Source organism: Anastrepha ludens, chromosome 2 (genome assembly GCF_028408465.1).
Source record: "Anastrepha ludens isolate Willacy chromosome 2, idAnaLude1.1, whole genome shotgun sequence".
In the NCBI taxonomy this organism is placed as follows: domain Eukaryota; kingdom Metazoa; phylum Arthropoda; class Insecta; order Diptera; family Tephritidae; genus Anastrepha; species Anastrepha ludens.
Window position 1 is genome coordinate 83,808,019 of NC_071498.1, and position 12,583 is coordinate 83,820,601.

The following is a 12,583-nucleotide window of genomic DNA, read 5'->3' on the forward strand; positions in this document are numbered from 1 at the left end:
AGGTAGGTAGGTAGGTATAGTGGTTGTCGGTTGACACACCTAGGCCTGCTGTAGGCCCATTGTGATACCACCAGGGCTGTCCCCTCTCCTCACTCTACATTGTCCTCATTGAACCAACCTGTGGCTTTAATATATTTAACAAGACTTGTTATTTTTACATTGGCTACTTCTGCCAAGTTATTCAGGGAACTTTTTCCTAAAATATTGAACCTTCTTCCATCCAGAGCCATGCACCCGCATAGAAAGTGTTCTATAGTCTCTTCTTCTTCAATATCGTTACAGCTTCTACAATAGTCGTTATAGGGCGCTCCCAGCCTACTGGCATGTCTGCCAATAAGACAATGCCCTGTTAGGACCCCGAGTAGATTTCTCATATTTTTCCTGTTTAGTTTTAACAGTCGGTTTGTGCGGCCCATGTTCCATTCCGGCCACGTCATTTTACTAGTTCTACAGGTCAAGGTCTGAGACCACAGCCTGTTGGCAGCACTGATAGTGTGTTTATCTATAAGCATCTTACAAGTTGCTAAGGGTATAGGAATGTCCGCTTTGTCTGGTTGGATCGGTAACGTGGTCCCCAATCTCGCTAATTCATCTGCTTTGCAGTTGCCTTCTATGTCTCTATGACCCGGCACCCAGAGCAGGTTTATTGCAAAGTACTGTGATAGTTCTGTCAAAACGTCGATACATTCTTTTACTGTCTTCGAGTTAATATTGGGCGATTTTAAAGCTTTCAGGGCCGATTGGCTATCTGAAAATATGTTTATATCCCTTGTGGTGAGGACACTTTTATTTAGGGTTAGCAGGCTCTCCCTGATAGCCAAAATTTCAGCTTGAAATACACTGCAGTGATCCGGTAACCGGAATGAGGTGTTGGCATACATTCCTTCAGAATAAATGCCTCCGCCTACTTGATAATTTAGCTTGGAACCGTCTGTATAGATGCTGATTCCGCTTTTATTGTCCATTACCCCATTGTCCCAATCTTCCCTCGTTGGGAAAGTTATGGTAAAGGATGTGTTTAAGTGCAACTCTACTGAGCTACAAAGGTCTGTCGCTTGATGTAGGAAGGGATATTCGTCTAGTATTCTAGCGTGACCCCTTCTGTTAGTGGCTAAGTTAGAAGATTCTCTTAGCCTAAGTGCCGATTTCGCCGCCAGCTGCTTGCTGTAGGCCTCAATCGGTAATAAATGCAGCATGACATTCATCGCTGCCGTGGGTGTAGTCTTTAGTGCCCCGCTTATGCAGAGACTAGCACCTCTTTGAATACTTTCTAGGCGTTTTACAGTTGTTCTTTTCTCGAGTATTGGCCACCAGACCAATGCACCGTATGTCATGATAGGCCGTACCACTGCTGTATATAGCCAGTGTACTATTTTTGGGGTTAGGCCCCATTTTGCCCCCACAATTCTTTTGCATGTATAGAGTGCTGTGGCTGCTTTTTTTACTCTATCATTAATCGTTTGTTTCCACGAGAGCTTCCTATCTAATACCAGTCCTAGGTAGCTCGCCTCTTCCCCAATTGATAGTGTGATACCCTCAAGAGTAGGGGGGTTTAGGACAGGTAACCTGTATTTCCTGGTGAACATGATTAGTTCTGTTTTGCTGGGATTTACCCCAAGACCACTCGATGCAGCCCACCGGCTTACATCGTTCAAAGCATTTTGCATTATATTGCAGAGGGTATCTGGGAATTTCCCTCTTATTAATATTGCAACATCGTCTGCGTAGGCCACTACGTGTATTCTCCTTTCCTCTAGATTCTTCAACAATTTATTCATTGCCAGAATCCACAGCAGAGGAGAAAGTACACCGCCCTGAGGGGTGCCCCTCCTGACGGATCTGCGTATCGTCGAGGGGCCCAACGTATTAGAGAGTGACTGAAAAGGATTTAATGAAAACCCTAGGCATCTCATTGGGCAGTGTAAGCAATATTTTGACTGGGTATTGTGTTTCAGAAAGCTGTGTGCACAATGGCTGCCACATTCGCTAACAATGGAACAAAAACTTATTCGAATGCGACTTTCTTAGCAACATGCGTCGATTCATAACTATGGACGATATATCACGGTGATCTAAAACAATGGGCTAAAGAGCAATGTGAGCCGGGTTTTTCGACTCCGAAACGAGTTCGTGTCCATAAATGGGCCAACAATGAGTTAGCATCAGTGTTTGGGATAAGAGTGGCATTTTATTTGTGATTTACTTGCCAATTGGTAGAACAATAAATTCTTAATACTATTGTAACCTTTTAGACCAGATGAAAAAATATCCACTTTGCAAAATAAAAAAATTCTTTTTCATCAGTACAATGCACCGTGTCACCAGAGCATTTTGACAATGACTATAATCCATTAATTAATAAAGTTCGAATTGTTAGAGCATCCACCCGATTTGGCCCCTAGCGACTTTCGTCTGTTTCCAGACCTAAAAAAAGGCATACGTGGAAAGCGGTTTTCATTACATGATGTGGTCATAATAGCTGTGGAAGCGTATTTTGCAGCCCTCCCAGATTCTCACTATAGGGATGGAATTAAAAAAATGTAGTCTCTTTGGAATAAGTGTATTGATGTTCAGGGAGACTTTATTTAATAATAAAGTGTATTTCAAACCATAAAATTTGTTTTTCTTTTAAATTTATCATTTTCAGGCCATTTTTCTCAACATTTCAATTTATTGGACTCTTGCAGCAAATGGTGTAAAAATAAATGTAGGTATGGTAGAGACTTCATCATCTCGCAGAAAGTTTGATATTCTTGCAGAACTAATGCCATGGGTCATAATTTTAGCGATGTTCAGTTTTGTGTAACACCTCAATACTGAACTGGGCAATAAAAAGACTTGAGAAGAGTTATATAAAACCATTAAAAATACACCAGAGCTTAGTACACGGGCAAATCCCTTGATGAGGAAGGTACAGGTGTAGGTGCGGCGTGCCGGGGAAAAGGTACTCGGAGGTACTAGGCAAGAATACGAGCATATTTCATGTGCACGTCTGCGCATCAAAAAGATGCGCTCACTTTACCCTCAGCTTATAACAACAGAAGCGTAGTTATGCTTACTGATAGCCAGGCAGCAATCAAGGCTTTCAACTCTTTCCAGGTTATATTCGCAATGGTACTGGAAAGGCCCAAACAATCACGTAAGTATTCTATGGGTTCAATGCACATAGGAATTACCGGGAACGAAATGGCAGATAAGTTGGCCAGGAAAAATAATAATAGTAAAGTTTAGAGATACCCTTTCTCTTAAAGATAAGCCGAATAGTGGAGTGGAAAAAGAGCGCGAGAAATTCGAATCTAGAAATAAAAGGTATTGACTATAATAAAATAAAATAAAACAAGGCCTGTGTGTACATATATACTTCTTCTAAAGCTAAAACCCATCTCAAACAATATCTGCTAGTTGTAACCGATAAAATTAAATAAAAATGCTATACAGTAGGATCCCGATTCTCACTTTAACTCTTCTTCTTAATTGGAGTGATAACCGTTTACGCGATTTTGGCCGAATTCAACAAAGCGCGCCAGTCGTTTCTTTCTCATGCTAACCGGCGCCAGTTGGACTCACCAAGTGAGGCCAAGCCCTTCTCCACCTGATCTTTCCAACGCAAGGGACGCCTTCCTCTTCCTCTGCTACCACCAACTGGTACCGCATCGAATACTTTTAGAGCCGGAGCGTTTGTATCCATTCGGACGACATGACCCAGCCAACGTAGCCGCTGGATCTATGTCTATGTCGTCGTAAAGCTCATATAGCTCATCGTTCCATCGTCTGCGATATTCGCCATTGCCAACGTGCAAAGGCCCACAAATCTTCCGCAGAATCTTTCTCTCAAACACTCCAAGCGTCGCTTCATCGGATGTTGTCATTGTCCACGCTTCTGCGCCATTCGTTAGGAAGGGCATGATGAAAGCCTTGTATAGTTTTAGCTTTGTTCGTCAGTGGCCTACTTAGTCCAAAGTAGCACTTGTGGGCAAGAGAGAATCTACGTAGTATTTCCAGGCTGACGTTGTTATCGGTGTTAATGCTGGTTCCTAAATAAACGAAGTCTTTTACAACGTCGAAATCATAACTGTGAATAGTGGCGTGTTTGATGATAGGAGGTACTTCATTTTATTCTCGTTCACCACCAGACCCCTCGCTTTGCCTGTTTATCCAGTTTGGAGATTGCGGACCTAACAGCACGGTTGTTAAGTCCGATGATGTCAATATCATCGGTATTCGCCAACAATTGTACGCTCTTATAAAAAATTGTGCCTAAGCGATTAAGCTCGTGCGATCCTATCCAACATGTCTGAAACTTCGTTTGGTATCAAACGGCTCGAAGAGGTCCTTCCCAATTCTGATGGCGCTTACACGTAATGAAAATCGGGCTCGGGGCGAATTTCTAAGTTATCGTAGGTACTGATGTTTTTTTTCACACAAATTAAATTAGTTTTTTTGCTTACGTTTATTTGTTTTTATTATTGAAATTAAATATCTTTTAAAGCGATAAGTTTCATTTGAAATTAAAGAAATTTTCAATTTTGGTTTGTTTTATAGACACTCGATGGTTCAGTAGCAGAGTGGTTCAGAGGCTCAGCGTCATGTCATCATTTAAGCAAGCATTTTTTTGCTTTGCCCAATCCAAGAATACATTGAGTGCTGATATTTGCCTCCTCCGATGTAATTTTATTTGTATTTAGCATTACTTCCTTATATTTTGCACCAACTGTTTCACCGTCTTCGTTACTGTATTCTTCGTTTACAGCTGTGGAGTCCGAATGAGGTTCAACAATCCATTGCTCGATTTCAGGTAGGGAGACTTGGTACAATGTTTCAGTTATCTGTAATCGTAATTCCGAAAGAGGAACGATATCGTCACAATTCTAGTCAGAGGCATTTTCGAACAGTTTTTGAAGTGATGACTGAATTGACAGCTGGCTAAAAAATATGTTGCTTTTTTTAGGTCGATATTTCGCTACCGATAAGTCGGTAGCTTCTCCACGAGCAACAATGCGACTTAAGAGGGATTTTTTGTAGTTCAATTTAGTAAGCCTTATAACGTTTTGATCCATGGACTATGTCTGAGCTGTACAGTTTGAGGAAAGCACACACCAATATTTGACCTTAACTTCGCCTTCCTTGGAATGGCATGGTTTATTATTAATAAAAATAATAAAAATAAGTGCTTTTTCTGCAAGATTTTACGCACGAGGGAACTCTTTTACCTATTTATTTAAGCAATTTTTGATTAAAACAGAACTCTTTGCTTTGAAAAAAAAAGTAACACACTTCTGGAATAAATATGCTGTAAAACCATTATTCAAATAAAGCCAAGATCATCCAAACACTTTTATATTCTTTGTAGACAACAGGCATATCAGTAAAAATTTTAATGAACGCGTATTCGCCGATTTCCAAATAACCATTATTTTACTTTATGATTTCCATTTGTACAAGAAAGGGGCGTTATTCTGTCCTTACTGTTCTTATGCCCCGGAGCCGAGGTTTCTTTTAACCGCACAAGAGTTTTATCGGGTATATACATATATGGATATAATTGGCGCTTGCACCCTTTTAGGGTCTTTGACCGAGCTCCTCCTCCTATTTGTGGTTTGCGTCTTGATGTGGTTCCACAAATGGAGGGCCTACAGTTTTACGCCGACTCCGAACGGTAGATATTTTTTATGAGGAGCTTTCTCTATTATAACTTTATATCTATAACGGACTTATGGCAGGACTAAGTGCATTATTATATCAAATTTGTGGAAGGCATATAAATTTCTAGGCGGCCGAATGGATAATCAACATTCGGGAGTGCGTTTCTTCGAATCTCCGTGCATGAACATCAAATACGATGGTAAATCTTGTGTTAGGGTGATTAATTTTGTGCCAGCTAGTATTTATGTATATTTATATACATATACGTCTTTCCATTCATTTTACCAACGTCACCTTAACTGCTAAATAAAATTTATTGCTTAACTGTCTAAATGCTGCTATGAAATTTTCTTCATATTTCCGTTCAAATTAAAAATTCTCTTATTAGGTAAACGAAAAAGGAAACAAGCAAAAATATAAATTATATTAAGTAGAAAATAAAACAAAATACAAATTTTGCGAAAATTCAGAACCATTTTCAACTGCCACAAAAACTCTAACTAGCGTATCAAAATTCTGGTGGCCTGATGGACGTAATTATCGATCACATTTTGCATTTTCTACAATTCGATGTGACCAGCATTTTCCGGAAGGGCAGCGAGTGTTGTCTCTGTTCCATGAGCGTTTCCACGCCACGCTTCACTGAATCAGTGGATAAATGTCTTGAAAATGTCTATGAGCCACACCCACATATCACAAAAGGCGACGAAATGATGCAATGTGACGAAGATGAGGATTTTGATGACCCAGATAACCAATTGGCGGATTTTTGCGAGGAACTGAAGCAGATGGAGATTGAAGAGAATGAATGCTATAGCAAATCAAAACAGTCACAAGTAAGGCGGAGTGAATGTGCGGCAGAAAGTGAGTGCCTGTTGGATGACGTGAAAGACGAGGCACCCTGTGAAGAAAATAACGCAGACCCGATGGCAGGTGGTGACAAATGCACTTGTGAGGCAGTGCGCAAGCGGGTTGTGTCAAAAATAGCTGATAAATGCTCGTCGTCCACATTGTTGGAACTGCATTGCATTGAGGAGCGGGCTGTCAAATTATGGGAGACACTACACTCGCATATGTGCAATAATAGTTGCGGAAAGCTTCCCAACTGGTGGGATCTAAAAAGTTGGCAGAAACTGCCATTCTACTGGGCTGCACTTTCCAATGAGATACTCTGCGATGATCCTTTCGAGAATTTCAAACAATTTTACATAGGCAACAAAAAGTCAAGCAAGCGCATCGCCAAGCATCAATTAGATCGGACGCTCGTAATGTGGCACCGATTAAGTGTCAAGCAGCGGCTACCCTTCGTCATGGAGGCTTTCATTAGCAAGGTGGGAGCGGGCAAGGTGAACATCGCCGACGAGCATGAAATTCATCGCGTCATCTCTGACTTGCAAAAGAAATGAGTGTGGTTCGGGTGTGGTAGCTATCAATCGGAGCATCACACCCACCAACGTTCCACACTTTTGCACCATTTTCTGTGATTATGAGTATATGTATGTGCGTATCAGTGAAATATTTGAATTTAAATCGAAGAAGTGCATGTAAGTGAAATAAATGTGTGCGTCTATGTGATCTTCAAAAATAATGGGGATGAAAATTAGTTTTCTAGATTGTTTTTCCTTGTTTCCTTGATTGCTTTGTCAATAATGCACAACATTTGTGACGTTGTTATTGTTGCTGTATTAAATACCGCGCCACGAGAGTAAATAAATAATATGCCAAACATCAAAGCACGGCGAATTTATTATAGGTGACAGCAACCACATATAAGTAAAACCCTACATGTATTTGTTGTTGCCTTTGGTCCAAGCATCAAGCCAAAATCAGCTGTTCATTTGCAGTGAGATTTGCTTGTGAAACGTACGTTGGAAGTAGTCACAAAATAAAAAGTCGCCACATTTCCCACAGTTCAGTGAAGATTTCGTATGTAGCTTATGTGCAAGGTGGATTTATTATGTGTGAATTGTAAGTTCTTGTGGATATGAAAGAAATCATTTTAGTTTGCGTTATTTTAATTATTAATACATACATATTTCAGAATTTGCCACGGACATGCATAAGGTGAAATTGAATGTGGAGAGTGAAGTTTGGACGCGGAAAAGTTTAAAATAGAGGAACGCTTCTTTTGTTATTTTCAAAAGAATGGATCAACAAGAACTTCGGGCCTTAATTTTGCACTGCTTCTTGATGAGAAAAAATACCGTTCAAGCGAAGCAATGGCTTGAAAAGTGTTATGGGGCTCCGCTGCATCGGGGAAAACTATAAAAGGATGGTTTGCTGACTTCAAACGTGGTCGAAGAGACATCGCCAGACATCATCAAAAAAATTAAACAACATAAAATCGTTTTGAATGATCGAAAAGTGAAGTAGCGTGAGCTAGCTGACGTCGTAATAATATCAAAAGACCCTGTTGGCTTTGTATGGCATGAGCATTTGACTATGAGAAAGCTCTGTTCAAATACATTACAATGTGGCTTATTGGCCGGCGTGAATATCCTTTTGAAAAAGAATTCCATTAATTTTTGCCTGCAAAATTTATTAAATTAAAGAACCTAAATCTAACTTCATAAATTGACGCGACATTGAACGGATAAGAGCGCCGAAATATATTTTTATAAAGGGGTCTCCAATAACAGGTGTTATCTATCGCTATCGAGATATGATTAACGATTTTTAAGGCCGGAATTGGATGGTATTGATCTGGACAGCGTTTATTTTCAACAAGACGGCGCTACATGCTACACAAGCAACGAAACCATTGATCTTTTACGGGAAAAGTTTCCGGACCGTGTTATCTTTCGAAGAGGTGATCACAATTGGATACCGAGATCTTGTGATTTAACACTATGTGACTTTTTCTTTTGGGACCACGTGAAAGAGAAGGTCTACGCCAACAGCCCAGAAAAAGAAAACAATAACAGCGAGTATATTAACAGAGGTGTTTTCTCTGTCTGTCCATCCGCTCGGCTCACACTTGAAGCTTTTAGTTGCTGTTTTGTTTTTGCGACTTCGCTCAATTTACACTGCTTGTTGTTCTTTTAGTTAAGTTTACGAGAAGCAGATGTTGTCCAAATGTTTTTACACCACTGTTGTTTGTATTACTCTTATTGTTGTTGTGAGCATTTGTGTAGCTTTTGTTTTAGTGCGTTGATTTTTTTGTAAGAATTTTCATTATTTGCCTTTGAAAATTGGCATTTTTATTTCCGTGCGTCCAATATATAAATCTCTCACTACTCCCCTTAAATTTGCCCCGTTGCTCCTGCTCTTACATCTACGTTTCGGCAGTCTGAAGTGTGCTATGGTAATTGGGAGCCACACATTGGCAATGAGTGCGGTTGCGGCGGCTGCGGCGATGGATCGCTTGAATTGACAGCCTCTTTACTAGTGATTTCAGCTGTGCGAAGACACATCTTTTTGTGATCTATAACAAACTTTTCTCTTCTTTCTTCTGTCTGCTCGAAGCTGGTGCGATGTTAATATTTAATTATAAACTCGACGAGAAATTTTTGCGTACTTGAACTACATTTTCATTCGCATGCAGGCCAATTTCATATGAACACCATGACATATATATGCACTTATAAGTATACGCAATATATTAAGTATGTACATTTGTGCATGCAGAAAAACAATATTGAACATAATGGAAATGTGCAAATGGATATGCTAAAACTGCGAGAGTGGAAACTCCAAGAGACGAGAACTGGGTGAAAGTCAAGTACAAGACACGAATGAGCAAACACAAAAACAAGAAGAAGATGAATCCCACTCCGGGACCTGATGCCATAGTTATCACAAGAATAGGCAACATGTCATATAGCGACATATTGAGGGCGGTCAAAAAAGACGATGGTCTCCGGTAGCTTGGTGAAAACGTGTCACGAATCAGAAATACAGCCACAGGAGAGATACTGCTGCAACTTGTAAGAGCACAGACAGGGCGTGCGCGAGAATATAACGAAGGGATTGCTAAGTTACTGGGAGATCAGGCGGAAATAAAAGCGCTCACACACGAGCAGTCACTAGAAATACGGGACCTAAATGAAATACCTACGAAGGAGGATATAGTCGATGCCATCCGCTCACAAGTCAAGGAACTAGGTAACTTCAGCGAAAGCTCTATTAAAAATTTAAGACCGGCATATACAGGTACCCAAACAGCCGTTATAAGCCTTCCAGCGCTAGAAACAGGATACTCATTGAGCACAGAAAAAATCAAGATTGGATGGGTTGTCTGCAGAATTCGTGAAAACCTTACGAAGTGTTATATATACATAGGTATATATAATTGGCGCGTACACCCTTTCTGGGTATTTGGCCGAGTGCGTCTTGATGTTGTTCCCCAAATGGAGGGACCTACAGTTTCAAGCCGACTCCGAACGGGAGATATTTTTATAAGGAGCTTTTTCATAGCAGAAATACACTCGGAGGTATGTCATTGCCTGCCGAGAGGCGACCGCTATTAGAAAAAACGTTTTCTATTATGTGATGTTCATGCATCAAGATTCTAACTTACGTTCTCTCCATATTCCGAATGATAGTCACGCACCAACCCATTCGGCTACGGCGGCCGCGGCTCTATCGGGTAAGAGCTTCCAAAATAAGCCAGACTCATTGACTTTGTACATGTATCTGCTCTTTTGGTAAACTTAAATCCATAATTGATTTGTTAAATTTTTCCAAAAATGGATTGAGGGAGTCATTCTTATTTGATAACTTTTCTTCGAAAATTTTTAGCCATCGTATTGCATACATCTTTTGAAAGTTTGCAACTCAACCATTGCTAGCGTGGAAGAGTCCAGGCGTTTCCTGAATTTTGGCATGTAATAACTTAACTTTCTCTTTTAGTATATAGTTTGTAATGGGTAATTACTTCACTCCTTGATCCGCAAGCCAATTGAACAAAGCTTTTTCCATTTTTAAAACTTCAGAAATCCTAAGAGTTTTCCTTTTACCTGGACTGGATTCGGATCGCGTAACAAACTTCCTTATGGAATTTTGATTCTTTTTAACACGCGTTATTGTTGCTCTATGCACGTGAAAGTTTTTAGCTAATGCTTTAATGGAAATTAACGCATTTAATTTGTTCAGAATATCAGCTTTTATTGTAAGCTGTGTAAATTTTCTTTTTGTCATTTTGAGACCACACCATGCAAAAGTTAACGCAAGGCCGTCATTTCGTAAGCAAATAAGGTAACTTCCCATAAATTCATTCAGCTGATTCAATTCAGACATTGTCATTAGTAGAATGACATTGACGGTACTTACCCGAGCTAAATTTTCAAAAATACAACGTAAAAAGAGCAAAAGAGGAACACACAACAAAAAATGTTGCGAGTATCGAGTCAAAAATTGTCTAATGTCGCAAGTATGGAGTACGCAATGAAAAAAAAACTGTGTTGCAAGTACGGAGCTGTGCAAGTGTCGAATTTCTACTGTGTACATATGGGACGAACATATTCTATATGTAATTCAGAAAGCCTTTGTAGATAGTGTCTTAAGTTCTGAAATATATTCATTTATCATTCTTGTAACTAAGTAAACAAATAATACGTACGTGGGATGCACAAACAACTAGCCAGAACAAGTCAGGCAATTCAAGACGATTCTCAATGAAATTAGATTACCCATAAATTTCTAGGCTGAAATACGAACAAGTTAATGGTAATTAAAAATTAAATGCTAAATAAAAAGCAAAGCATCATTCGTTTGAACTACAGCAGTGGAAGAAAATAATATATTTGCCGTTGTTCCGAAATTCCATTTAAACAATTATAAATTACCTTCACTGGGGCACAAATGCGAAAAATGTGTAAAAATCATAGCAGCGCAGCAGCTTTAAGTGCACACGCATACACAAACCAATACATGCACATGTATTTTCATGGACGCATTGCAGTTCTAACGCCGTTCGTGAGAACACAAGGTACCGCAAGTCGCCACCTCGAGTAGAAGCTATGGCTTGAAACACGCAATAATTCACAAGCAAAGGACCTGGCCCAGTCAGCAGCAGCAGCAGCGCCAACATAAGAACAGTGCGTTTGGCAACGATACGCCGTGCTAAAACAACAACAGCAAAGTCAGTTACTACGGTCGCAATAATAATAATGGCAATAGTGGAATTGGTGGCAACAATAGATGGAGTGTTTCTTGGCTTTTGTGCTTTGTGCTCACATTGAAATTCATAATTTTTACGATTCGCACGACGACTGATAGGCCAAAAGGACGTGGTACCAGTACAACGAAAGCCTGATTTTAGTATTTGGTAAAGTGCGAGTTGTGACTTTGAACTCTTAATGCGATTTTCTCGTGTGGTGTGAACTGCCAGCTAACAGAACTAGTGTTGCAAGTGTTGCAGCAAGTAGGCAAAAGTGCCAGCAATAGACTGACTGACTGTCTGGCTGTCGTTGAATGCGAATGGCGCACACCAGCCTTTCACTGTGTGTCACATATGCGAGTGTGTGTGTGTGCTTTCAGTGATAATTCTTACTTTGCTTAACTCCTCACATTTTGTGCCTTCTACTTTCATACAGGAACCTTCACTGATTTTACTAGTATTTTTATGGCAACAAAGGTACAATAACAATAACGACCTCTTCTCACTTGCATTGTACGCAAACGAAGGTAGGAAGCCCTTGTTGTTCCAGCCAAAAAATCCTTTGCTGCAGCAATTGAAATGGCAGCAGCGATGGCAACACGAATTTACGGCGGATGTTGCCTGGTGTGTTTATTGCCATCTTTGCAATTTATACGAATACGCAGTAAATGGGTGCACGTAGCGTTGGCTGGAAAAGGGGCCCAGGGTGCGCGACGCGGTGCATTGTAGACAAGTAGGCCGTCAGTTTCTAATATTTTATATTTGAGCTGAAGTGGAAGCAATGCGCTGTTGTTGTTCGCTTGATTTTCTCATTTTAGCCCATTCGCTTGCCTGCTTTCC

General features: G+C 40.2%; 1 protein-coding gene across 1 annotated transcript; it reads left to right on the forward strand.

The window, feature by feature from the left end:
- The first annotated feature begins 6,042 nt into the window (after positions 1 to 6,042).
- LOC128858362 (uncharacterized) lies at positions 6,043 to 7,335 on the forward strand. Its single transcript, XM_054094559.1, has one exon. It carries the CDS (start codon positions 6,171 to 6,173, stop codon positions 7,047 to 7,049), a length of 879 nt encoding a protein of 292 aa, XP_053950534.1. The 5' UTR covers positions 6,043 to 6,170; the 3' UTR covers positions 7,050 to 7,335.
- The last annotated feature ends 5,248 nt before the right edge of the window (positions 7,336 to 12,583 follow it).

Excerpts from the sequence above, each read along its gene's own strand:
- LOC128858362 (XM_054094559.1), top strand. The coding sequence starts at position 6,171 with ATGGACGTAATTATCGATCACATTTTGCATTTTCTACAATTCGATGTG.